This window comes from Globicephala melas, chromosome 19 (assembly GCF_963455315.2).
Source record: "Globicephala melas chromosome 19, mGloMel1.2, whole genome shotgun sequence".
NCBI classification, from domain to species: domain Eukaryota; kingdom Metazoa; phylum Chordata; class Mammalia; order Artiodactyla; family Delphinidae; genus Globicephala; species Globicephala melas.
This window is the reverse complement of record NC_083332.1, coordinates 17,736,135-17,762,026: the sequence shown is the minus strand read 5'-3', so window position 1 is coordinate 17,762,026 and position 25,892 is coordinate 17,736,135. Positions and strand designations below refer to the sequence as shown.

General features: G+C 48.5%; 2 protein-coding genes across 4 annotated transcripts in view; one reads left to right on the top strand and one right to left on the bottom strand.

Annotated features, from left to right (window-relative positions):
- The window catches only part of RHPN2 (rhophilin Rho GTPase binding protein 2), a 56,329-nt gene extending 42,701 nt beyond the window's left edge, over positions 1–13,628 (bottom strand). For both annotated transcript variants that reach the window (XM_030874459.2, XM_060288669.1), the window contains exons 1-2: positions 13,497–13,628; positions 989–1,104 (exon numbers count right to left, since the gene is read on the bottom strand). In XM_030874459.2, coding sequence (XP_030730319.1) covers positions 989–1,104; positions 13,497–13,565 — 185 coding nt within the window. In that variant the 5' untranslated portion in view covers positions 13,566–13,628. The remainder of the gene's footprint in view (positions 1–988; positions 1,105–13,496) is intronic.
- An 8,459-nt stretch (positions 13,629–22,087) lies between these two features.
- Positions 22,088–25,892, top strand: part of GPATCH1 (G-patch domain containing 1) — a 43,674-nt gene continuing 39,869 nt past the window's right edge. Inside the window, exon 1 of one of the 2 annotated variants that reach the window (XM_030874455.3) lies at positions 22,088–22,261. In XM_030874455.3, the coding sequence (XP_030730315.2) occupies positions 22,189–22,261 (73 nt within the window). In that variant the 5' untranslated portion in view covers positions 22,088–22,188. Of the gene's footprint in view, positions 22,262–22,472; positions 22,588–25,892 lie in introns of those variants that run through there. The other variant, XM_060289539.1, reaches the window with a different exon arrangement.

Below are 25,892 nucleotides of genomic sequence, written 5' to 3'. Positions count from 1 at the left end.
CAATCCACCTGGTTTGGTGTATTTGTTTTTCCCAACAGCCTCCAATCAGCCTCAGGGCTCCCTAAGGTCTTCAACAGTGAAGCAGACCTACTGGGAACACCCATTATCCATATCCTGCCAGGTTTCCAGGTTCCGGGTCCCAGCAAACACTCCACATGTCTTTCTGAGGCTCCAGGAAGCATCTGTCTCACTTAGCCGGGCAGCAGACATACTGCCTGCCTCCATACCCAGTGCAGAAGGCAGCGTGGGCTGGCAAGAGTCACCCCTAGAGCTCTGAAGAAGTCTGAACTCTTTGTAAACAAGAGGAAGCTGCCACATCATCTTGCATTGCATTGAAGGGTGTGGGGAGGGCTTAGAGCTGCCTACAGGTAAGGCCTCTGTGAGTTCTATGATTGATAAGTAACTATGTTACCATCAGAGAATAATAATGAGTGCCCCAAGAGCCCAGAGCTGTACTGGGCCCCTCTCATTAAAGAGGGACACTGGCAATTGAAAGGCTCCTATTCCCTCCTTTCTGCCTTCCTTTACTTTCTTTCTTTTTTTTTTTCCCCCCTTTTTATTTTTTCAAATCTAATGTTTTTAACCTAAGTATAGATGATTTACAATGTTGTGTTGCCTTTCTTTTCTCTATACATTCAACAAATATTTAGCAAGCAGTGATTCTAGATCAGGCATAGTGCTGCACAGCAGAGAAAACAGGTCCCAAAGAAAGCAGGGAAAACAAACAGGAATCAGATCATTGGACTTCCCCCATCGCCCTTCTATCCCAAACACACAGACAGGCTGTGTAAAATACTTCTCTTTGACACAACCAAGCTCTAGGTGAGACAGGGCCCGCTCCAGGTGCCAGAAATGAGGAGGAAACTCAAAGCTAAAACCAAGAGCTGAGAGAGGAAGCTGGGCAGGCCTGGGAGTTTAGGAAATAGATGGACAGGCCTCAGGAGAGTCTGGGCTCCCAGCCAAGGTGGTAGAGCCAGCAGACACCTACTTCAGAAGGTTCTCCGCTCCCGTTCTCATCCGCACGGCTTTCAGGATCTGCTGGTTCAAGGCAGCCCTCTGGTTCTGCAGTTTGCTCCGGCCAGTCTGTGCGAGGGGATTGCAACCCTGAGGGAAAACAAGAGATGCCCCTTCAGAGGTCAGCCACTCTAAAAATGATGACAAACGTCTAATACAACAGAAAATGTTTTAAAAACTCATTTTTTCTGAAAGTAAAAGTAATATATTTTCCAACATGGAAAATATATAAAATACGAAAAATATAAAAAAAGTCAGTCCTAATAACACAACTCCAAAACAGCCACTGTGATTGGTTTCTTTCCTGCCCACCTATTTTACAATATATGCATATTGTTACTTTCCACATTAGTGGCTGAGTAGGGAGTTCCCCAGACCAGCCCCATGTCTGGAGTTTCACAGGACTCGGCATACAGTTGCACTCAACAGCTAAGATTTATGACAGCAGTTTAGTAAAGACACATAGCTGGATCATAGGGAAGCAGAGGTAGAGTCTGGAGGAATCCACGTGCAGGCTTCCTTATGCTTTCTCTGTCCTACGATGGGTCACACAAAGCACACTCGTCCCCCAGCAACAAAAATGCAGCAACATGCATGCAGTGTCACTGCCCAGGTTGGCCCATTAGAAAATCAAATTCATGGTTTTTATTAGGGGCTGATCACAAAGGCACCTTCTGCCTAGCACATACCAAAATTCCAGGCTGCCGAAAGGAAAGCAGGTGTTCATTGCAAACCACATGGTTTTCGCCATTAGTTTAGACACAGCGAGCCAACTTCATCACTTAGGGGATGAAAGGAACACTCCAAGGGCCAAGCTCCCAGAGACCAGGCAGGGGCCAACCTTGCAAGCAGGTCCTCCTAAGGAAAGCAGCCTCAGGTCTGCCATGCTAACCCTTTTCTGCACAGTGGCACACATAGGCTATCATGTTCTCTCACTTAATACTCTATCATGAAGTGATAGAAGTGCTCCTTTGTTATGAAGTGCTCCTCAAAACCATGATTTTAATCATGGCATAATGTTGCCTTTTTTTAGGATTTACCATTTCCTTATGGTCAGACAGTTAGATTGTTTCCAAGTATCCGCTATGATCTATAATTATTTGGTGCACATTTGTAAGCACGGATCTTTGTAAACCTCAAGTTTTTCCTTTAAGGTATATTTCTAGGACTGAGTTACAGGGCGTCTAACCTCTTTAAGCCCCCTCCTCCCCCTTAGCACCAGCCCAATTATCCTCCAGCAAAGAAGGGTACTATCTACTTCCTGCCCCTTCTCCCCGATAGCATTAGGCAACCATGAGTCTATTGATAATTTCTGTCTCTATAGACTTGCTTATTCTGGACATTTCACTTAAGTGGAATGATACAGAATACAGTCTTTCGTGATGGGCTCCTTTCACTCAGCATCATGTTTTCAAGGTTCCTCCGTGGTGTAGAACATATCAGTACTTCACTCCTTTTTGTCCCTAACACTCCAATCAATATGAACATTCATTTATCCATTCATCAGCTGATGGACATTTGAGGGTGTTTTCACTTTTTGGCTCTTATGAATAGGGCTGCTTATTTGTGTGTAAGTTTTTATGTGGATGTATGTTTTCCTTTCTTCTCTTGGCTATAGATCTAGGAATGGAACTACTGTGTCATATGGTTAGTTCTATGTTTAACCATTTGAGGTCAAACTATTTCCCAAAGCGGCTAAAATATTTTACATTCCCACCAGCACTAGACGAGGGTTCCAATTTACCCCTATCCTCATCAATACTTGTTATTGTCTTTATTAGAGCCAACCTAGGATGTGTGCTATCTCACTGTGGTTTTGATTTGCATTTCCCTTATGGTTAATGATGTTAAACATCTTTTCTTGTGCTTATTGGCCACTTATGTATCTTTGGAGAAAGATCAATTCAGATTCCTTGCCCAACTTTTTTTTTTTTTTTTTTGCCACAACACAGGGCATGCGAGATCTTAGTTCCCCAATCAGGGATCGAACCCTCGCCCCTAAAGTGGAAGCGCAGAATCTTAACCACTGGACCGCCAGGGAATTCCCTCCTTGCCCTTTTTTTCTTCTTTTTGCGGTACGCGGGCCTCTCACTGTCGTGGCCTCTCCCGCTGTGGATCACAGGCTCCGGACACGCAGGCTCAGCAGCCATGGCTCACGGGCCCAGCCGCTCCGTGGCATGTGGGATCTTCCCAGACCGGGGCGCGAACCCATGTCCCCTGCATCGGCAGGCAGACTCTCAACCACTGCGCCACCAGGGAAGCCCTTCATGTAATCTTTGATGTACTTCTTGTAGGCTTCTTTTGTGAAGCTGGTTTCCTGCAAGTGATGGTTCATGACAATAACCACACCAGTGATTACTGTGCAGTCGGTACCTTCGCCCTCGGGGCCTTCAGCGGAGGCAGTCATCAATGTTACCCTCTGTCCTACTGACCATATTCCCCTCCACCTCCAGACACAGCCCTTCCGCGACCTCCCGGATCTTGTGGATGTCAGAGAACATTTCATCATGGCTGATGAGGTCCCGGTAGATGATCATGATGGAGGGAGACATCGGTGGCACTAGATTAGTAGGAGCCCGGAGCTCAGAAGGAGCGTGGTGCAGCCGGAGCGGCGCTCGGGGGGGAAGGGGGAGCAGGTGGAAAAGCTTTTTTTTTTTTTTTTAAATTAAAGTAGCATTGATTTACAATATTGTGTTAGTTTCAGGTGTACAGCAAAGTGATTCAAAAAATTTCCTTTTAGCCTAATAGTGTTTTTCCCACCCCAGCAGGTAGAAGCCCAGGGATCTGAGGGAACGCTCCATTCCTTTCTGAAGCTTATCTTTCGGTTCCGCCCTGACGGGCTTGTAATCACACCCTGGGAGTGGCTGGTGGACAGTATTCGGTGAGGGGAGGGGACTGCCCTTTCTCTCTACGTCACTGCCTTGGTCACTGCCATCACAGCTCCACACATACCTAGCCTCCCACACCTCTGCCCAAGCCACATCCATGGCCTTGACCCCAAGGAAGAAGAAATGGGTTCTCTGCAGCCCCAACCTTCTCAGGCATTCCCATATCAGTGGCCTTTAGACTAGAGGGTCAGAAATACGTTACATCTCTCCTTCCACAAAGATTTTTCACTCTCCCATCCCAGCAGGTGGCCACCCACCTGTCCCCCATGCAGCCGCCCAAATTCAAATTACACAGATATTCAGAATCTGAGCTGGAATAGTCTTAAAATTAACATCTTTCAAACCATTAAATGATCCCTGATTTAAAATAAAAATCAGAAAACTAATTCTCTCTTTTCAGATCTAAGATTAAAATGTCTTTAATATTAAGATAACTTAATAGTAAAGGGCTAAAGTAATTGTCACTCTCTTTCCTTTCCACGTCCTAAAATTACTATGAAGGGATGGCTCAATCTGACTTAAAATTACATGGCTCACCAAGGCTGTGTTCTATTTTACAGAGAAGCCTTAATAACTAATTCCTTTACATACGTTCCCAGAGCTAAGATTACGCAGCCATTGCCTCTCACGGATAAGAACTTTTTCCTGCTCCCATACTTCACCCAACTTCTGGCTGGCCTGGAATCACTACACCCTAACCAGCCCACAGATGTAGGGTCAAGTTTCCAGATAAGACATAGGAATGCTTAGGATTAGATTTGACTGAGTAATTGGACCGCAAACTACATTACTTCTTACTGACAGGTAGGAATGCCAGACCTGTTGGAAACACCAGAAACGCCCGCAGGGCTGTTTGGAAACTTCCCAGAGCCCTGAGAGATGAATCTGGGCAAGACTGTCCAAAAGACCCCCTGGCATCACCAGAGGCTGCTAGCTGTCCACCGGCCCCTGCCAGGGGTTCTCTGCTAGTGGGGACCCACAGTCCTCAGCCATACCTTAGTTCTTAATTGGTTCACAACAGGATGTAGAGCTGCTCCAAACTGAACTGAGGGTTTGTGCCCAGGACTGAGGCAGCACCTGTCACGCCTGCCTGGCCTGGGAAGTGGGGAGGGATTGGGGGGAACAAATGAACTGTCCTTGCCTCTAGGGTCACTGTCCACAAGTCTTACAGTGAAGTTGAGAGTCTGTCCACTACACAGAGTCCGTCAGTTACCTGACCAGCCTAAGGTTTGGGCATTGGCGTCAGTCTCGATACGTGGAAGGATGGTCCGACTGCCAACACCCAAGAAAAGCAAGTACTGAGTAAAGCTCAGCTTCCTCACTAGCTTAGTGGCGTCTCCCACGTTGTCAGTCAGCCCACGTGGACTCTGGTATGGCATCTCGGACCCCACAGTTCTGAGGCTTGGAGGGTAAGTGAGCTACTCAAGATGCTAGAGGCAGTAAGGTTGGGAGGAGGACTTAAGCCCACGTCCTTCCTGCCACTCTGAGATGAGCCTGAGCAGCAGGAATGTGTGGGAATCGGGGACAGCTCGCCCACCAACCCCCGGACACCCCTTACGTGCTTCCTGGCTGAGGGCTGCCCAGCTCAGTGCATATCTTTTGGCCACAGTGACCCACGGTCCCACTCTCCCACCTCGCAGCCCATAGCGGTCAGGGGTTATAAATCCATGCTCCCACACCTCCCTTCCAAGGGGAAGGACATCTGATTCATGCTTGGCTAGTTGTAAAACCAAAGGCCCCAGCCCTGAGTTTGATTCAGGGTGAGCACCTGACATAGGACAACAGAGCCCATCAGGAGGGGCCTTCATTTTTCCCCATCAGCCTTGAACCTAGGAGGATGTGAGACTGGGCAGCTGCAGCCACGTTACCACTGTGGGGGGAGTGTCTCCCCCCAGATGAAGCCAACCTAGGGGGAGCAGAGCTGAGAAACTGAGTTTTGGTGGCAGCATTGGAGCCCTAGATCAAGGTAGGCCTGAAGTCATTCCTCTGGGCTTCTCAGTTACAGGAGCCAAATGCATTCCCTTTCTTGCCTAAGCCATTTTTTAAAGATTGAGGTATAATTTACACATAATGAAATACATAGCTTTTTAAGTACATAGTTCAATGAGTTTGGATAAACGTGTATACCTATGTAACCACTATTCCAATCAGAATATAGACCATTCTCATTACCCACCAAGGCAACCAAGACTCTGCTTTCTATCACCGTAGACTTTTGCCTGTTCTAGAATGTCATATAAATGGAATCATAGGGCATGTATGCTTTTGTGTCTGGCTTATTTTGCTCAATAGTATGCTTTGAGATTCATCCATGTTGTACTTATCAGTGGTTTGCTCCTTTTAATTGCTGAGTAGAATTCCATTGTAGGAATGTACCATGGTGTGTTTATCTGCCTAAACCATTGGGGATTCGATCTTCTGGTAACCACAACTAAGAAAGTCTTAAGTAGAATAAGTTCACCCAGAGTGAAAACTCTATTTGTTAATATACACGCACATGCCTTTAGGGTATAGTTAAGTTGTTCAGCTGGGAAACAAGTATTTAAGAGCAGCACCTAGGCAAAAACCGGAGTCAGTGGATTTAGAAGAAAGGAAAGGCTACTTGACCTACAACATGCAGAGACTGACAGTGAAAAGGCAGATAGGCCAGGCCACTGGGAAGGCAGACACAGGGTAGGGAGCAGTCTTTCCTCCCCAGCAGGGGGTGGGGGGGCCCTGCTCTAGGCAGTGCCTGGCGCTTGGCCCTCCTCCACCCCAAGAACCAGTGAGGGCCTTTCTTCCACGCAGCCAAAGTTAAAGCCCACACATGTAGATGTGTCTCCAGCAAATTGAGGGCACAGTGTGAACTTGAAGTCTCTAGGTCAGGAGTAAGACTGAGTGAAGGTGACCATGCAGGGTCCCCTGGCTCGTGACCCTCACGCAGGGCATGGAAGAGTGGGGTGCTTTTTGCTGCCTCTCCAGCACGAAGATATTTTCTCTGCCTTCCTTCCTAGTCATGCAACCCCTCACTCAACCACCAAGCTCTGGAAAACAGAATTGTTTGTTTATGAGTTAGCCAGAAGCTGTCAACCAGAAAGCACAGAAATAGCATGCAATACCCTGCAATACACAAAAATACATCTAATTTAACTTTTCACCATGTTGGAGACTCAGGGCAGTTTGGATGAACAGAATCTACCTTTTCCGTGTCCATAAAAATTAAAACATGAATTTGCCACTTGTAAAGAGGTCTCCTCCCCTTCCAGGATCTCTGCCAGGTGCCTCCCTCTGGCGTCCCCATCCATTCACATGGGGGTAGGGGGTCACAATATGAACAGACTCCCTTCAGTCACTTCTACAAATCTTTACAGACACCTACCGTGTGTGTACAAAGTGCGTGCCACTCTACAAAGATTTACAATCACCAAAATTTCTAAGAGACAAATGTATTTTCAGACCCAACTGATGACCTGTTTATTTCAACTGGTAGGATGTACATACCACTAGTGAGCAGTCCTTGGTGGGGGGAAGATGGTATGTGCGTGTGATTTTGTACACTTCTGTTATTACCCTTTTTTACAACAATTTATGTTACTTTTATAATACAATAATATTGGAGAAAAAGAAACTACTTCTGAAGTTGTAGTTTTGGATCACCTGCCTTTTTCTCCTCTTAGAATCCAATCGAAACAGGATTTTCTACGGCATATGGCCCTAGTGAACTCCGTGGGTCTGACTAGCAAGGCCAGAAGGACGTGCATCTCTCCCTGTTTCTGGCGCTACGGGCAGGAGACCTTGCCCCCAGCTGGCACCCCTTGCTGCCAGCTCTGCCGGACACTCAGTCTGGCTGAGCTGCACCTGCGGTTCCGCTTTCCTCTGTGGCCACCTCCAATACAGCCTTTGTGTCACGAGACTCTAGTACCCGAGCCAAAGGAGGAAGTGGTGATCAGGCTAAAGGCAATGCCCTGTATGATCAGGTGGTGTCTTGGAATCCGTCCAAATAGCCCCAGGAAGCAAGGGACATTTACAGTGTTACAGCTCATCATGCTGACTCTCCTCTGAGTCACCTGAAAATTCTGTTCCTGCCAGGGGACCCCCTCCTGGCCAGGATCCCGCAATGTGACGAGGAGTTTGTCCACCACGCCCTCTGGGCTGCTGGTGTGCACCAGTGCAGCTGGACAGACCCTCACCAAGGCCATGATCAGCCTGGATCCAGCCTGGCCTGTAGGGTCTGGCTCTGACCATGGTGGGGTAGCAGGTGGGGAAGAGGCAGCAGCACAAACTTTTACACCCTTCCTCCTCCCTCCCCCACCCCCACCTGGAGAAACATCATCACTACCCAATAAAAATGGGGCAGGGACTTCCCTGGTGGCGCAGTGCTTAAGAATCCGCCTGCCAATGCAGGGGACACGGGTTCGAGCCCTGCTCCGGGAAGATCCCACATGCCGCAGAACAACTAAGCCTGTGCGCCACAACTACTGCGCCTGGGCTCTAGAGCCCACGAGCCACAACTGCTGAGCCTGAGAGTCACAACTACTGAAGCCCATGCGCCTAGAGCCCGTGCTCCGCAACAAGAGAAGCCACCACGGGCTTCCCTGGTGGCACAGTGGTTGGGAGTCTGCCTGCCGATGCAGGGGACGCGTGTTCGTGTCCCGATCCGGGAGGATCCCGCATGCCACGGAGCGGCTGGGCCCGTGAGCCGTGGCCACGTGGGCCTACGCGTCCGGGGTCTGTGCTCCGCAACGCGAGAGGCCGCAACAGTAGGAGGCCCGCATACCGTAAAAAAAATAAATAAATAAAAAGTAAAAATAAAATAAAGGGCTTCCCTGGTGGCGCAGTGGTTGAGAGTCTGCCTGTCGATGCAGGGGACACGGGTTCGTGCCCCGGTCTGGGAAGATCCCACATGCCGCGGAGCGGCTGGGCCCGTCAGCCATGGCCGCTGAGCCTGCGCGTCCGGAGCCTGTGCTCCGCGACGGGAGAGGCCACAACAGTGAGAGGCCCGCGTACCGCAAAAAACAAACAAACAAAAATAAAACAAACAAAAAAATAAAATAAAATAAAAAAAAGAGAAGCCACCACAACGAGAAGCCCGTGTGCTGCAACGAAGATCCAACGTAGCCAAAAAGAGATTCTCAAAAAAAAAAAAAAAGATGGACTGGATGAGCCCCCATGACCCACCCTGTGCTCCTCAGACTCAGCCCAGCATGTCCCTCCACATGTGCTTATATAAGATGCACATGTGTGTCTAACGTGAAATTACACCCCACTAAGATGAATGGTGCAGAGGAGGACCTAAGAGGAGCCTCTGGGTTAAAAAAAAAAAAAAAAAATTCTCTTCCTTCCTTCTCTGCTGGAGCCTTGAGGAAATCCAGAGTAAACAGGGACCACGAACCAGGACACAGTGAACCTTGGGGCCCTGTCCAGCCTGGAGGCTTCTGTGAACAAGAAACAACTTCTCCTCCAGCTCTTGGGTAAAAACAATGGAGCTAAATTCATTTCGGGCCATTAGTGCTCCCAGAGGACGGCGAGGCAGCGATAAGGTCCCACAATGCTGCACTTTGTACTGAAGGTCTTCTTCCCCTTACTGCTAAGGTCTTTCATTTAGGCCCTTTCAACAGCCTTTCTCTAGTTTTTTTCTAGCTAGCTTTCTCTTGACCAAGAATAGGTTTTCCTGTGGGTTTCAGGACTATAGCCCCCAGAGAGCCCTGGAGATGGGACCAGCTCTCAGGATGCAGTGTCTTGGAAATGTGTATTACTCTGCATTAACTATGGGCCCAAACACACATTCTTCCAAGACTTTCATTAGGATAAGCATAAAAATCTGTTTGGGAAAAAGAAACTCCATTTCCACTGGTCATTCTTTTAAGAAAATAATTTAGTATTTAATTATTCTTATAGAACTGTACCTCTATTTAAACATATTAGTGTCAAGAAAGAAAACAAAAAGTGAGAAGCCAGAGAAGAGAGAAACATATTGTGATAGACCAGAAAGTATTCTGTATTTGCATTTTTTGTTTTTTTTTTTTTGCTCTACACGGGCCTCTCAGTGCTGTGGCCTATCCCGCTGCGGAGCACAGGCTCCGGACGCGCAGGCTCAGCGGCCATGGCTCACGGGCCCAATGGCTCCGCGGCATGTGGGATCTTCCAGGACCGGGGCACGAACCCGTGTCCCCTGCATCGGCAGGCGGACTCTCAACCACTGCGCCACCAGGGAAGCCCTTTTGTTTGTTTTAAATTCAGAGAGCCCCCTGCCCCAAGCTGCTCACCCAGGAGGCCAGGGTCTGTACTGGTGTCCATGTCTGACCTGCGGCCAAACTGAGTCCTTGTCCTCGGGCTCTGTACAGCCATGTCCTGCACAACCTCAAGAAGACGCTGATTTGCCAAGGGGCCCTCTCTGCCAAAGACCGTCTCACACGTTCAGGGTCCAAGACCAGCAGGCAATAGGAACCTCCTCATTCTAAACAAACCTGTCTTCTTCTCTCTCCTCTACCCCCATCCCCCCCAAGCAACTATTTTCTCTGCCCTTCTTCCACCTGTACTCCACCACACTGACTTGAAAGATTTTTCTTTGATGTGGACCATTTTTAAAGACTTAATATTTTATTGAATTTGTTACAATATTGCTTCTGTTTTATGTTTTTTGGGTTTTCGGCTGCGAGGCATGTGGGATCTTAGCTCCCCGACCAGGGATCGAACCCGCACCCCCTGCATTGGAAGGTGAAGTCTTAACCACTGGATCGCCAGGGAAGTCCCCACCACACTGACTTTTGCCCCCAATTCTCCACCTACTCATTTACCAACAGCCCCCTAAAGGACTAAACCCAGTATTTTCCAGGGCTCTTCTGACTTGTCAACCTCATCTCTCCACTAAAAAGATCTCTTCTCTCAGCTGCCTTGATACTGTCACCCTCTGGGCTTGTTTACCATCTCTCTGCCTGTCCCTTAAATGGAGGCATTATTCTCTTCTGCCTTGGGTCCTTTTTCACAATATCCCACTGCCTCCCACGCTGGTGTCCCCCAAAGCTGCATCTCCAGCCAGGGTGCTCTCGTGGCTGCCGGGTTCATGGAGTGGACTCCCCACTGGGACCACCATTCAGCTGTCGCTTAGGGGCCTCAAGCCCACCACCTCTACCTCAGCCTCCTGGTTGCCCCGCCTCAGTGAGGCGCCTGACCATCCCCCCAGACACCAAAGGGCAGACGTTTTGGACTCCCATCAGCAGCACTTCCCCACCATATTTGGTCCATTAGTTCTTCCCATCCCTGTTGACTGCCTTTGCTCAGGCCCTCATCACTGCACCCTCCCCACTGGGATCCCTGCCTCCAGTCTGGACCCCTGGTTTGAGTTAGGGGTGCAAGCTGTTGGAAAGGATGGGTGGTGAGGCTGTGTTTACCTAGTACTTTACATAACTGACTGAAAAGTCATCAGTAGATCGTATCGGAGTAGGACAGAGACAATACGAGGATTAACCTTCCACACTCCTCCCTGCCTGGCTCCACCATTGCCTCTCCCCCATCGCTCACCTACTGATCACTCAGCTTTCCAAGTGGTCTTTCTGTGACACACATCTCACACGTCTGGTCCTGCATGAAGCACTTTGATAGATCTCCAGGTTCCCTTCCCATGCATCCAGGATGCATGACTCCCGAACAGCCTAGTTCCCACTTACACCTCCACACCCCCAAGGGTTCACTCACAAATGCTCACAATCCTGTGCCTTCACCCATGCTGTTCCCTCTACCTGTTCATCCTCCCCTCCTTCACCTGTATAACATCTACCTCTCATTCAAGGAGCATTGGTTTTAGGACAAACTGGCTCAGATCACACAGCAGGGAAAGTTCCATGTTGACACCTTTTATTAACCTTGTACTAGGAACACTCTTTGGACTACTATGACGTAGCACAATGATCATTACAAGGTCTTGTTTTCCAAAGAGATGTTTCTAATTGCAAACCAGTGGTTCATCTTATTTTGCACCCATGATTCTCTTTATCTACCACCGGAGAAACCGCAACTGAAAAACACTCAGCTTTGCATCCTTTCACAGCTCCCTTGCCTTCCACTCAGTCCTATGCACATCCTCCCCTGGAAAACCTGTTCTGGAAGACAAGGGAACATAACCCTGGCACGTGTTCACCACCTCTTCTGCCCCTTCCTCTGTTGTTTCCCCCAGATGCTGCTATAGGTCCAGACCTCCACCTGTTCAGAGGACAATTTGGGGAGGAAATGAAGTCCCAGAAAGATGCAGCAACTTGCTGGAGTCTACACTGCAATTTTGTGGGGGAGGCAGTCAGGATTTGAGGCCCTAGGCTGAGATCTAGGGATTCCCAGGCCTGGCCTCCTTCTGCAATTCCATGGCCTGTGATGCTCTGTCCCCAGTGCCACACATAATTAGAAGTTATAATCCTATAATTCCATGATGACATCTTTTAACTTAAATACACCTTAAAACTACTCCTTTTTTTTTTTAACCAAAAAGAATTTTTCCAACTCTGTCCTCACCTGTTTCCAGATTCTCCTCCTGCCCATCCTCTAGGGCCACTGCTCCTCACCAGAAAGCAAAAGCCCAAAGGCAGCGTCATGGGAGGAGGAAGACGCCAAGAGCATTCACTGACTGGATCATTAGGTGTGGAACAATTGAGAATTGACTGTTCTGTAGGAAACAGTTTCACTGCCCTGTTTATAATTTCGTCCTCTGCCTTCGGTTATAGAAGTTATAAAAAAACAATTTCTCAACCCACCTAGTCAAACATGGCCAAGAGTCAAAGGCTATTTTTAGATTCATAGGGACAAGGAAGAAGGATGGAAGGTGTCCCCGTGCCTCCGGGCTCAAAAGCATCTTTGTAGCCCAGGCCTTGCAACCTACGGACATCCCAGCGACACCGCTCCGTGGATTGGAGCCACTTTTGACGGGCTGAGCTGCGAACCTTCAGGGCGGGAGGCCACGGTATGTACCAAGCTCCCGCGGAGCCCGCACCTCCCGCAGGTCTACCCAACAATCGGATAAATCCGCTTTAGCGAAAAGTGGTGAGGGGGCGAAACCGCTGCCCTCACGTCTGCAGCGCGTACGCCCTCCTGGGCAACTAGGGGCAGAGATGGGGGCGACGCCCGAGGTCCCCTCCCATCCTCGAAAAAGTCGAAGAGGCAAACACTGGAAGCATTCTGGAGGCAAAAGGGGAACGCCATCCCTTCTGAGGAGCTCCTATTTCCTCCACGCGCCCCGGCCAAGCGCTCGGGTGGAAGCTGGGCTCGGGTCCCCACGCGCCGCAACGCCGAGGGCGCCAGCGCACTGGGAACCGGTCCCTTCCCCAGGGCCGCGAGACGGCCGACGGGGGCGACCCCGAGCACCTCTCCTGGTCCTGTCCCCCGCTGGCACCTGCGCGGGGAGGCCCAGACACCACTCCCCAGCCCCGTAAGTCACCTGCTCTCGGCCGCCGGGTGCACCGCCGCCGCACCCCTCCACTCCGACCCTCCGCCGGGCGCGCCCCAGGCCAGTGCGCCCCCTCCCCCTCCAGGCCTGGTCGACCCCGGCCGCGCGCCCCGCAGCCCCCTCCACAGCCTGGGGGGAAAGAAGTCTGGAGCTCGCAGAATCCCAGCCCACCCGAAGCCGCCCACCTTCCGAAAGTAGCCGTCGTCCTCCTTCTCCAGAGGCTGGGGGGCCGCGGGCAGCAGAGCGTCAGTCATGCTGGCAGCGCGGGAGCGCAGAACAGACTGAAGCTCATCTGCGCGCTGGCCAGAGAGGGCGCCTGGCCCCGCCCCGCCCCGCCCCGCCCCGCCTGAGTGACCGCCCCTCTAGCTCCGCCTGAGGTCCGGCCGGGTGCCCTGGAAACCAAGCCAGGCCCGCCGAGACCACGCCCCCGGTCCCGCCCCGGCTCCGGATTGGCCGAGCGCAGCCGTGCCGCAGGCGAGGCTGGCGGAGGGGAGAGCAAAGATCCCCTCGGCTCTTCGCTCGCACTCTCCCAGCCTCAGGGGCTTAATCTGGGAGTGGTTGCAGCCTCAGCCCGGGGGCGCAGGGGCGGACCGGGGGTCTCCGCTGCCGCAGCGAGGCCCGGGTTGGGGATCCAGCTCCTCGTCTGGAACCGCGGGGATAAATGCAGCGAGTGGGTGAAGCTACGGCTCCTGCGCGCACGACGAGGGGACAGTGACCATACCCGACGCCACGTCGAGGGCGCGGCGGGAGCGCTGGGCCCTGGGCCGAGCAGTCAGAAACAGCTTCCCGCCAAAAGGGATGCCGGGGCAGAGTCCGGGACGCTGAGGGAGAGTTGGCGGCGCCACCGAGGGCCTTGGCGGGTGACTCAAACCTGTTGGCACAGCGATCAACCCCCTGTCCCCCAACCCGCTCTGCAGAAACCAGGCGGATCCACTGGGAGGTCACAGATGGCGAGGGGAGAGGGGTCCACCCAAGGAGAAATCCCCAGAAAGGGTTTCGTGCCCAAGAGACTCGACGAGTATCCTTGAGCACGTTTCTTAACCACCACTTCGAACCTCAGATTTCTCAACTACAAAATGGGTCCGGATCACCCTCTCTTGACCTGGTTCAAGGTATTACAACCAAAGTGGTGTATAAGCGCTTAGCTGCGCGGTAGGGACGCGAATAGCTTAGGAGCGAAAGGGGGACTCCTGGAGACAGGGGTCGCACCGCTCTGTCTCCCAGCTCCCCTGATCGGTGGACTGCGCGGGTAGAACTAGCAGACAGGGTGCCGGGACTGGGCTGCCGGAGCCGGAAGCCCCCCAGCGGCCACGCCCCTCCTGGCCAGCGTCCTGCAGTTCCTACCCCCTCCCCCAACTAAGGGACACCTTTGCGCAGTTACTGCTACATTTGGCCGTCGCGTAGGTGCCACAGGTAGAACAAAATACAATCTGCTTTCAAAACAAGCCAAGCGTTTCCTTTTCTTCTTAAAAAAAAAGAAAAAGAAAAAAGTATGTGCATCAGGGAGATGTTCAAGAGTTTAAAATAAATGGTAGCAACAGCCAAGTAAATGTTTAAAAAAAAAAAAAAGAAACTCATCATCACTGCCGGCTCCAAGACGCAGCACAAGAAAAGGCGTTCTCTGAAAGGACTGTTTTAATACTAAGAAAGAACCTGAAGAATCTTAAGCAGCTGGGACAGGTGTTTGGGAAACTGTGGCAAATGCAGAAACTTCCCTTCTCTCTTAGGGTCAGAAATGAGTATCAAGCTAATTTCAGCATTGTCGGTCACCCTAGAATTAATTCATGGCCCTGGAAATGTACACTCCTCACCCCCAGCTGGGACTTGAAAACCACCGCTTCCGTTTTGGGGATCCTGGGGTGGCGGGTCACTCTATACTACTGCTGCTACTACTAATAATAAAGTTATCAATAATAGAACCTCTATTCTAGCCAGAAAGTTTGTAGATATTATGTTTCACGAACCTTCTGCAAATAAGAGAAATAAATAATCTCCATTTAACAGGTGAGAAGACCGAGGCTCAGAGGAGTGAAGTGGTTAAGGGCACGCCAGCCATTAGTGGCTGAGATCGGTGTTTAGTTCAGGGCTGCTGACTCCAGTCATTCCCTACCACTCTCAGATTTTTGTCATCTCCTTCTACTACCTTAAAGCTCCAATCGCCCTTACAATTTGTCAGATATACGTGTCACTTGTACTATTATGGACTTAATAGTCTTCTTTAAAATTACTCACTTTAAAACACACACTTCTGTCATACAATGGTTAAAGAAATATAGTTTGTATAATAAATACTATATCTAGTGTAATAACCCACAATTTTATTAGAACTGAAAATCCTAATCAGACCTGACTAGTTTTCAGAAATAAATAAATAAAAATAAAATTACTCACTTTAACACTTTATTTTAAAACACAACTATGTCATAAAAATAAGCAGAAAACTAGTGCTACTTTGACCTATGCGGACATACACATAAAAGTGAATATAGTGAAAACCAAAATCTGTTAATCTAGCCCAACACCTTTGCCTTCTTGAGTTGCTTCTTTTATTAAAAAGGAAGAAGAGCAAGAAAAAGAAGCCTGCTGTTAAGGACACACCAGCCCACCCTGATACTAGCTTCAGAGGAAAAGAAGCACTTCTCTGTGCGTCCCAACAGGCATCTCCTGGCCCTGTGAACCATCTGTGTGTCACTCCTTGAGGCTGTGCAGGACCAGACATCTCTAGACATTCTCATGGCTCCTTGCAGGGGGCTCACAGGCCTTAGCCCGTATCTCTGATCCTGCTGTGATCAGGAAATGAGAGCTGCTGCAGCTGACCCAGCAGGAGAGTAACATCTAACCTCCTATTTGTCAACCCAGTTGGTGGTGTATGTCACAAGAACTGCCAGTGAGCCCCCTGTGCTCCTAACAAAAGAGTCGGGGTGGGACTTTCTGAGATAGGCAAAGGTTTAAAATCTCAATTGCAAACAACTATTTTGTGAAGTCCCTGTTTTACCATCTGGCTGGGGCCAGCAGTTGACTGTCCAGATACTCAGTTTCTTTAAGTAAAATGTAAGTCACACCTCCTAAGACCTGCTTGTTGAAAAAAGGAGCACTGGCTTCTCTAGGGGCAGCCTGATGTACATCCTGTCTTGGAGAATCTGATGAAATTTGCCAAATTAAAAGCAGAAATCACAAGTTAACCCTTAAGTGAGTGAAATTCATTGTAAATTATAGACCCAATTTTGCAATTTTTATGAAAAAAAATCTTAGAAATTGAAGCCATATGGTGCCATGGAGCGCTGACTTGAGAAAACCACACTAGATTTGGCAAGCTCTGCCACTAAGTCACCTTGGCCAGATCCTTCTACCCCTTGTGACCTCAGTTTCCCCAGCTCTGAAATATGGTCTTAAATGCATAGCAGTCATTTATTGCATACTTTATGACAGGAGCTGTGCTTTGCATTTTGCATACATGATCTCAGTTGATCCACAGCCCTATGAAGTGGATACTTTTTCATCCCATTTTAAAGAGGAAGAAGCTGAGGCTCAGAGGTCACCAGTCTGCTAAGTTAGATTGCCTGATGCAACACCATGCACTATGCTACTCTACACTGTTCCTTGCGATTTAAAAGGAAAGATATTTTGTCATATTTGGAAGAAGTGATTATGGATTAAAAATAAATGAGTGGGACTTCCCTGGTGGTGCAGTGGTTAAGAATCCGCCTGCCAATGCACAGGACATGGGTTCAAGCGCTGGTCCAGGAAGATCCACATGCCGCGGAGTAACTAAGCCCGTGCGCCACAACTACTGAGCCTGCGCTCTAGAGCCCGCGAGCCACAACTACTGAGCCCACGCACCGCAACTACTGAAGCCCACGTGCCTAGAGCCCGTGCTCCGCAACAAGAGAAGCCACCACAATGAGAAGCCCGTGCACTGCAACGAAGAGTGGCCCCCGCTAGCCGCAACTAGAGAAAGCCCGCGTGCAGCAATGAAGACCCAACGCAGCCAAAATAAATAGATAAATAAATTTATAATAAATAAATAAATAAATGAGTGACAGAATGGCAAAAAATACCAAGTATTGGTGAGAACGTCAAGCAACCAGAATCTCATACATTGCCTGTGGGAGTGTAGATTGGTACTACCACTTCGGAAAACTGGCATTTTCTACTGAAGAGGGACATATGCATAACTTATGATCCAGCAATTCCAAATCTAGGTAGATATCCAACAGAAATGCAAACATCTGTTCTCCATAAAACATGTACAAGAATGTTCACAGCTGCAACTTTTCAAAATAGCCCCTAACTGGAAACTACTCAAATGCCCATCAACTGTAGAATGGATAAGAAATTGTGGCATATTCACATAATGAAAACGAACACATTACTATTACAAGCAACAAATATGTATGTTGTGAGCAAAATATTTTGCTCACAAAAATATTATTGAGCCAAAGAAGCCAGAAAAAATACTGTATGATTCCATTTTACATAAAGTACAAAACAGACAAAATTAGTCTCTTCTGGGATTATTGCTTCTGGGTTCTGGAAATTTTTCTATTTCTTGACCTGCTTGTTGTTACACGGATGTGTTCACTTTGTGAAAATGCACAGAACTGTGTGCATACATTGTATTTCAGTAAGAAAACTCAACAGAAAAAAAATGAGTGACACCGATTCCCAAGCATATAGAGCAGGTTTCTTCGCATGTCATGAGTGACCATCCCACTGCCAGCACTGATGTGTGGACCATAGGAACAAATTACTCCCTACCCAGATGATTCAGCCCATCTTCCTATTGGGCAGTTTCCTGAGATTTGTGCTTTCTCGCCTGTCTGAATAAGAAAGGAAGGGTATGTGGTGTTTAAGCTTCTACAGTTTTGCATAAAAACACATTGTTGAGAGAGTGGCAGGGACATATATACACTATTAAATGTAAAATAGATAGCTAGTGGGAAGCAGCCGCATAGCACAGGGAGATCAGCTCCATGCTTTGTGTCCACCTAGAGGGGTGGGATAGGGAGGGTGGGAGGGAGCCGCAAGAGGGAGGAGATATGGGGATTTATGTATATGTATAGCTGATTCACTTTGTTATACAGCAGAAACTAACACACCAGTGTAAAGCAATTATACTCCAATAAAGATGTAAAAAACACACACAAAAAAACACATTGTTTAGGGGTTCCTGCTGCCAAGAATCAGGAGTATTGGATAAATTAGTGACCAGGGTTGCAGATGAAGCATCCAGTCGTTCCTTCTGAAGATCTGGAGTCAGAAAGGTTGGTAATTACTGTTTTTATTATTATTATTTTTTAATATTTATTTATTTATTTTGGCCGTGCCAGGTTTTCGTTGCAGCACGTGGGATCTTCGTGGCAGCATGCGGCTCTTAGTTGCTGCATGTGGACTCTTAGTTGTGGCATGCAGACTCATAGTTGTGGCATGCATGCAGGATCTGGTTCCTCGACCAGGGTTCACACCCGGGCCCCCACCCCCGCCCCCACTGGGAGTGCAGAGTCTTACCCACTGGACCACCAGGGAAGTCCCATTACTGTTTTACTAAATGCAGTGATTGTCAGAAATCTAATTAAGTAAACTCTCAATAATAAGTTTATTGGGTTTTGCTTGCCTCTTTAGAAGCTATAAGCTGTAAGAAAATTATTTGGAGTAATTCAGAAATAAAATCACGGACCTTCATGATTTGTCTGGCTGTATGGATTAGTCCCCAACCTTCTTTACTTTCAATATCTACATTTATTCACACGATGATCAAAGGGTGATGCTGGGACCCTGCAGGGCTTCAATAAACAAAGACACTTTCTCTTTGGTACATTAAATTTCTCAAGGCAGGAAAGGGGCTAATACATACAAAAACCTTTAAAATGAAAACTAAGACACTGATATAAAAATGTTTTGGAAAGAATACTATGGATGTAGCTCAAAACAAAATTCAAGGGGTACAATGCTGTATACATGTATCCCTCCTGCTGTGATTTCCTTTGATCAGTGGCAACCACTATTACCAGATTCTTTGGGGAGTTCACTGGAGATATAGCATATTTGTGGGTGTATTGTGTCCCTACATTGTGGATGTAATATGTTTTCTTTTTTTTTTTGCGGTACGCGGGCCTCTCACTGTTGTGGCCTCTCCCGCTGCAGAGCACAGGCTCCGGATGCGCAGGCTCAGCAGCCATGGCTCACGGGCCCAGCTGCTCCGCGGCATGTGGGATCTTCCCGGACCGGGGCACGAACCCGCGTCCCCTGCATCGGCAGGCGGACTCTCAACCACTGCGCCACCAGGGAAGCCCTATGTTTTCTTTTAATATAAATGGCAGCATCCTGTGTACTCTGTCTTACCCCCTGTTTTGCTCATTTAACAGCATATGCTGGAGATATACCCCACCAGCATTTTAAAATGCTTTACAGTATTCTATCATATAGGTTGTTCCAGTTACTATTGCTGTTAACAAATTACTGCAAATCTTAATGGCTCCAAACAAGAACAATCATTTTATTATTACCTCTCATGGTTCCAGAGGTAGCTGTACTCAGCTAAAAGGTTCTTGCTTGTGGTCTCTCATGCAGCTGTAGTCAGATGGCTGCTGGAACTGGAGTCATTTTGAATCTTCCTTGCTCACGTGTCTGGTGATTGACACTGATTGTTAACTGGAACCTCATCTGGGTCATAGGCTGGAATACCTACACATAGCGTCTCCTCATGGCCTGGGCTTCCTCACAGAATGGAAGTGGGGTTCCAAGGTCCAGCATCCCAAGAAACAGAAAGTTGAAGCTACCAGTTTCTTTTTTTCTTTTCTTTTTTTTTTTTTGGCCATGCTGGTGGCTTGTGGGATCTTAGTTCCCTGACCAGGGATCGAATCCCGGCCCCTACAGTGAAAAGAGCCAAGTCCTAACCACTGGAACACCAGGGAATTCCTGCTACCAGTTTCTTCAAGCTTGGGTGTGGGAAATGTTATATTGTCACTTTTACTGAATTCTTTTGGTCAAGGAGTCATGGAGCTTAGATTCAAGGGAGGGGACATGGACTCCACTTTTAGACCAGAAACTTGCCAAAAATTTTGAGGTTGTGTTTTTAAAATAATTTTTTGGGGCCTTGCTGTGCGGCATGAAGGGATCTTAGTTCCTCGACCAGGGGTCGAATCTGTGCCCCCTGCATTGGGAACTCAGAGTCTTTTTTTTTTTTAAGATTTATTTATTTATTTTTGGCTGCACTGGGTCTTAGTCGTGGCACGTGGGATCTTCACTGAGGCATGTGGGATCTTTCGTTGCAGTGCCCAGGCTTCTCTCTAGTTGTGGCATGGGGTTTTCTCTCTCTCCAGTTGTGGTTCGCAGGCTCAGTAGCTGCCCCAGGGCATGTGGGATCTTAGTTCCCCGACCAGGGATTGAACGCGCGTCCCCTGCATTGGAAGGCAGATGGATTCTTTACCACTGGACCACCAGGGAAGTCCCTAAAATAATTGTTTTTGTTAAAGTCATGTACCATGACTTATTTAATTAGTTCTTCATTCTTTTCTTCAAATTATTTATTGAGTGCTTACTACCTTCCAAGCTCTGAGGATACAGCAAAGGAAGAAAGAAAAACTGGGTCAAATCTGTCTTCTTGGAGCTTACGTTCCAAGGGGAGCTTATATTCCATTCCACTGGGAGAGAAAGATGATAGACATATAAATAGGTAAATCAAATTATATAAGGTGACAAATGTTGTGGAAAATATATAGTGGGGTAGGGGGTGATAGGGGTTGGTTTTTAAAATAGGGTCAGAAAAGTTTCCGCTGAGTAGGTAACTTTTGAGCAGAGACCTGAAGCAAGTGAGGCAATGAATCATGCTTGTAGTATTCCAAGCAGTGGGAACAGTGAACGCAAAGGCCTTGAGTCCAGAGTGTGCTTGGAGTGCTCAAGAAACAATCCCAATCCCAGAGATTCTGATTCAGGAGGCCTGGGGGACGGGTAGGAGGAACATTTTAGCAACATGCTAGTGATTCTCACTCACACAGACTTCTGACCCTCATTTTGCAGACCCGGGCTTCGTTTCTCTCTTTTGTAAGAAGGAGGTTTGCGGTGGGATAACAGCACCCTATTGGACAGATGTTTGTTTCTTTGGCTTCAGTAAGGGAGCCCTCAGCGTCCCTCACCCCACCTCACAGCAGCCTTTTGCTTGTCCGCTTGCATTTTCTTTCTCCTTCGTTCTCTTTTCAAATTTCTTTCCTTTTTTATTTTTCTCTTTATTCCTGTTTTCCTCTGTTCCCACCACGGCCCCCCCCCTTTTCCTTCTCCTTTTCTTTTAATCTCTTCTTCCTTTACCAAGTTTTGTCCCAAGCTACCGTCACCGTGGGCATCAGGGTTCCCCTGTCTGAATCCTTTCAGAGGTCTGGAAGGGGACTCCACTTATCAACCTAAGGGTGATATACACAGAGTGCGTGTGTCTATCTCGGAGTACAGGCAAGTTCCCGCAGATGGCAGGGGTAGGACTGAGGGGAGCAGGGTCGGCCGGCAGGGGAAGTGGGGGAAGGGCACGGACCAGGTTGGGGAGGGGTGTGGGGTGGGCAGACTTCGCGGAGAACCACCCCTGCAGCTCGACAGCGGAGTGCCTCCCACCTTCTCCCAGGCGCCTCCTCCTGACCGGCACATGGTGGAGCTAGGATGGGATGTCGTGGCAGCCAAAGCCTCCGAGACAACTCCTGCCGGGGTCCGCCTCCCACAGGACGGGTTTGAGAACCACCCGGCGCAGATTCGAGAGAGGCTTGTCGGGCGGGGTGAGCACTTTCCGCCACCTGCGCTTAGAACTTCACTGCGGTTCGCGGAGATTAAAGCGCGGAAGGTATTTTGCCCATTGAGGCCCCCGTAGCGAGGGGGCGAGGCCCGGAAGGGAGCAGGATGGCGGCGCTGGATAGAGACAGCGACGAGGATTTGGTCAGCTATGGGACGGGCCTGGAGCTGCTGGAAGAAGGTGCGGGCTAGATTTGTCGCCGGGGCCTGTGGAAAACAGGCCGGGGGTCCAGGATTCGGGGCAAAAACGCACAACCCTGTGCCAGATGTTGTCTGGCACCAGGGGAAAGGCTCGCCTGCTACGGGCTCTGGGAACAGCGACCGGAGAGGCGTGCACTGTGTTTGCGGGGTGCTCACGTTTTGCAGGGACGGATGGGAGGCCCGGAGGGATGGGAAGAAGAAGGATGACAAACCGGCTCGTGTGAGAGCGGGGATAGGGGAAGAGCGGTGGTCAGGCAATGTTTTTCCTAGGAGAGGACGTTTGAGCTCAGCCTTGAAACGGAGAAAGTAAGCAACTGTACGAAAATTTGGGGGGAGAGCATTTCAGGCGAAGCGAACAGCAAGTGCAAAGGCTCTGAGGTCGGAGCCAGTTTGGCAAATTGAGGGACGGGCAGGACTGATGTGGGTGGAGCAGACAGCACCAGGGGGAGGCTGGTAGAAGATGATGGCAGAGGGGGAGGCGGGGGTTGAGTCTTAGTTGGTATGGTCAGGGAGTTTGGATTTTAATACTAAGTGTAGAAGAGTCATGGGGGAGGGGGTTACACAAAGGAGGGATGTATATTTTTCAGATTATTCTGTCCTCGATTTTGAGGGTAGGCGGGTTGGAGGTGGGCAGGAGTGAAGCAGGGAGATGAGCAAAAAGAGGCCAGGCGATGATAGTGGCGGTGGTTAAGTAGTGGTGAGTTGAGATGTGCTTTGAAAGCAGAGCTGACCCTACTCGCTGGTGGAATGTGGGGGTGAGTGCAAGATGAAGCAAGATTCTCCCCTGTGTTTCTGGTCTGATCCACTAATGACTTGATTTGTTTCATAAAGTATGTATTGGATGGCTAGTAAGGTCTGATGGCAGTGCTAGCCCTGTGGGAAACACAAAGGAAGTTTGGTGGGCTAGGAGTTATTTGCAGACTCTCCTTTTTTCCTACCCTGACCACATCGTGTCAGGTTGGTTGTCCTTCTGAGACGTTGCCACTGATTACCCTCTTATGCTCTACAAACAGTTCTAATCATTAGAAACTTCTGCCAGATGCTGGCCCTGTTCCTACTGTCTGCTTACAGAAGACAGAGAAATGCTAGTCTCCTGAAAGCTTCTTATGTGTTTAAAGACACCCCTTGCATTTTCTCTAAGACATCTCTGTACCACACTCAGTTTTCTAATAAATTAAGCTTAAAGTCCCCTCAACCCTAATTTGTCAGAGCTTTCTTCAAGCATGGGACCAGAGTGTGGGTAGACTGGGGCCGTTATTAGTATGTCCTTCATTTTAGACTGTGTTTCTTTACCACAATCTAAGCTCACATTAGCTTTATTAGCAAACACATCATCCCATAGTCTCAAGGAACTGGTTGACAAAGATTCTTAATTTGAGGGGTTTCAAATCTAGTTGAGAACAAAAGTATGAGGTTCACAAGTGCTAAAGTATGTGATGTAGAGAGGAAATAACCTACACAAGCTAACAGGGAAACCTGAGAAGGCAGGATGGGACCCCTTGAAAACTGGTTAGAATTTAGGTATGCAGGAAGAGGACAGGGTTAAACATGCATGGGTGGAGGTTATTACAGCCCTGCCAAGCAGGAGTTTGTGTCATTTCTATATTTCTGGTCTCACAGTTGTTTCCTTGTGAAGTGACATATTGTAAGTCATCAACTATTTGACCTATATTTTTCTAATTCTTCCTGTTTTGATGGTGTACAAAATCTGTGATGAAGCCTAATGGTCTAGCCAGGCTCTTGAAGTAGAATGGACTTTTTTTCCAGCCCCCCCCACCCCAACCTAAAATTATCCTTTAACTTCTCAGTACTAGGAGTTTTTGAGGATTGATCCATTGTTTCCTAAGCACTTAGAAGTTAAAACACACTCTGACTACATTTTACAATATAACATACTAGACCAATAATCACTTTTACCTCCTACTTTGAAGTTCTAGTGACAGGTTAGACAAACATTGGTAGAGGAGGGACTCCATTACTTAATTAAAGTTGCTGGCCCTGACAGAAAGTTTTATTGGGTAAGAGAGGGGCTGATCTGTTACCCACAGACTCATAGACACATAGGCCCTCTGGCCTGGAAGGAAGGTGCCTCAGTGCTTATCTAATCTTCCCTTAGATACATTCACTTGGCTGTAGAGTTCTCCTCATCGCCTGCTCATCCTGCACTCAGATTAATTTAGGACCATTTTCTTCTTCCTTGATGTTGTGACTCTCCCACTTAAAACTATCTGTGGCTCCCAGTCACCCACAGGATGTACCACAGACCCTGCAGCACTGTGTTCCAGGCCCGCTGCGCTATCTGCCCTTTTGGTTCCATCTTCCGTGCATTCCCTGTCCTCCAGTCAGACTAGACTACTTTCTCAAACATCTGACCTTCCCCTTTTCCACCTCCTGTTTACTGTTTACTGATGGAATTAATGCCTCTGTGGGGAATTGTGTCCCTATGTGCAGCTGTCAAATGCTCACGCCTCTGGGTGACTCTGATGTTGTGGACCTTGAACATTGTCAGAACAGTTCCTATACATGCAGGTCTGCTCCGCTGGGCTCGGAGTGCCCTGGGAACAGGGATGGAGTTGTATTCAGTTTTCCACACCCAGCACCTAGAACAGGGCTGCTTCCACGGAAAGGCCCTCAGTAAACTTCTGGTGGGGAGCAAGTAAAGGACAGAATGGGTTGTGTCCCTGACTTGGAGGCAGAGTTGAGATCTGATTTCAGCTTTGTGCTTATTAGCTGTGGACCTTAGAGCACTTACTTAATCAGAGCCTCCTATCAGGGTATGATAAATGGGATAATACTGTTAGTAACAATAATTATAATAGGGCCTGGCTAAAATGCCACTTCCTCCCTGGAGTTTTCCTGTGCTGTGGTTAGAGGCGGTGCCTCCTCCTCAGGAGCCCTGTGGGACCTGGTCAGCCACACTGCTTGGCCCTCGTCATCTGCTGTCCGGTTCTACCTAGTTGTCTGCAGATCTTATCTCCCCTTTCAGCTCAGGAGTACCTGGAGAACAGAGCAAGCACAGAACCTCACATTGGCAGGACCTGTCATCTCTCCCCTTAACCCAGTGGTTCTCAACCAGGGATGAACTTGCCCCCCCCCAGGGGACATTTGGCAATGTCTGGAGACATTTTTGGTCGTCATGCTTTTTCGGGATGGGGGCGTTACTGGCATCTAGTGTAACAGGCTAGGGATGCTGCCAACCACTGTACAAGACAACTAAGAATTGTCCAGTACAAACTGTCAATAGTGCTGAGGTTGAGGAACTCCACCTTAGCCAGGAATCATGCCAGGTGCACGTGCAGTAAAGGAGCATGTGTACTGTATTTTCTAAGAAATGGTGAAAGTCTTGGACTGTGGGACCTGAATTGTAATTCAGTTCTTTAGAATGAAATGAAATTGTAGTGATATTAACCAAGCTTTGCTATGGCCAGGGACTGTGCTCAGTTCTCGTGGTTTTTAATCCTTGGCACCATCCTACAAGGTGACTTCGGTTATTATCCTAATTTTATAGTTGTGGAGACTGAGGCTTAGAGAGATCAAAAAACTTGCCTATAATCACACAGCTAGCAAGTAGGAGGGTAGAGGGATTTGAACCCAGATCTCCTGTCTTCGGA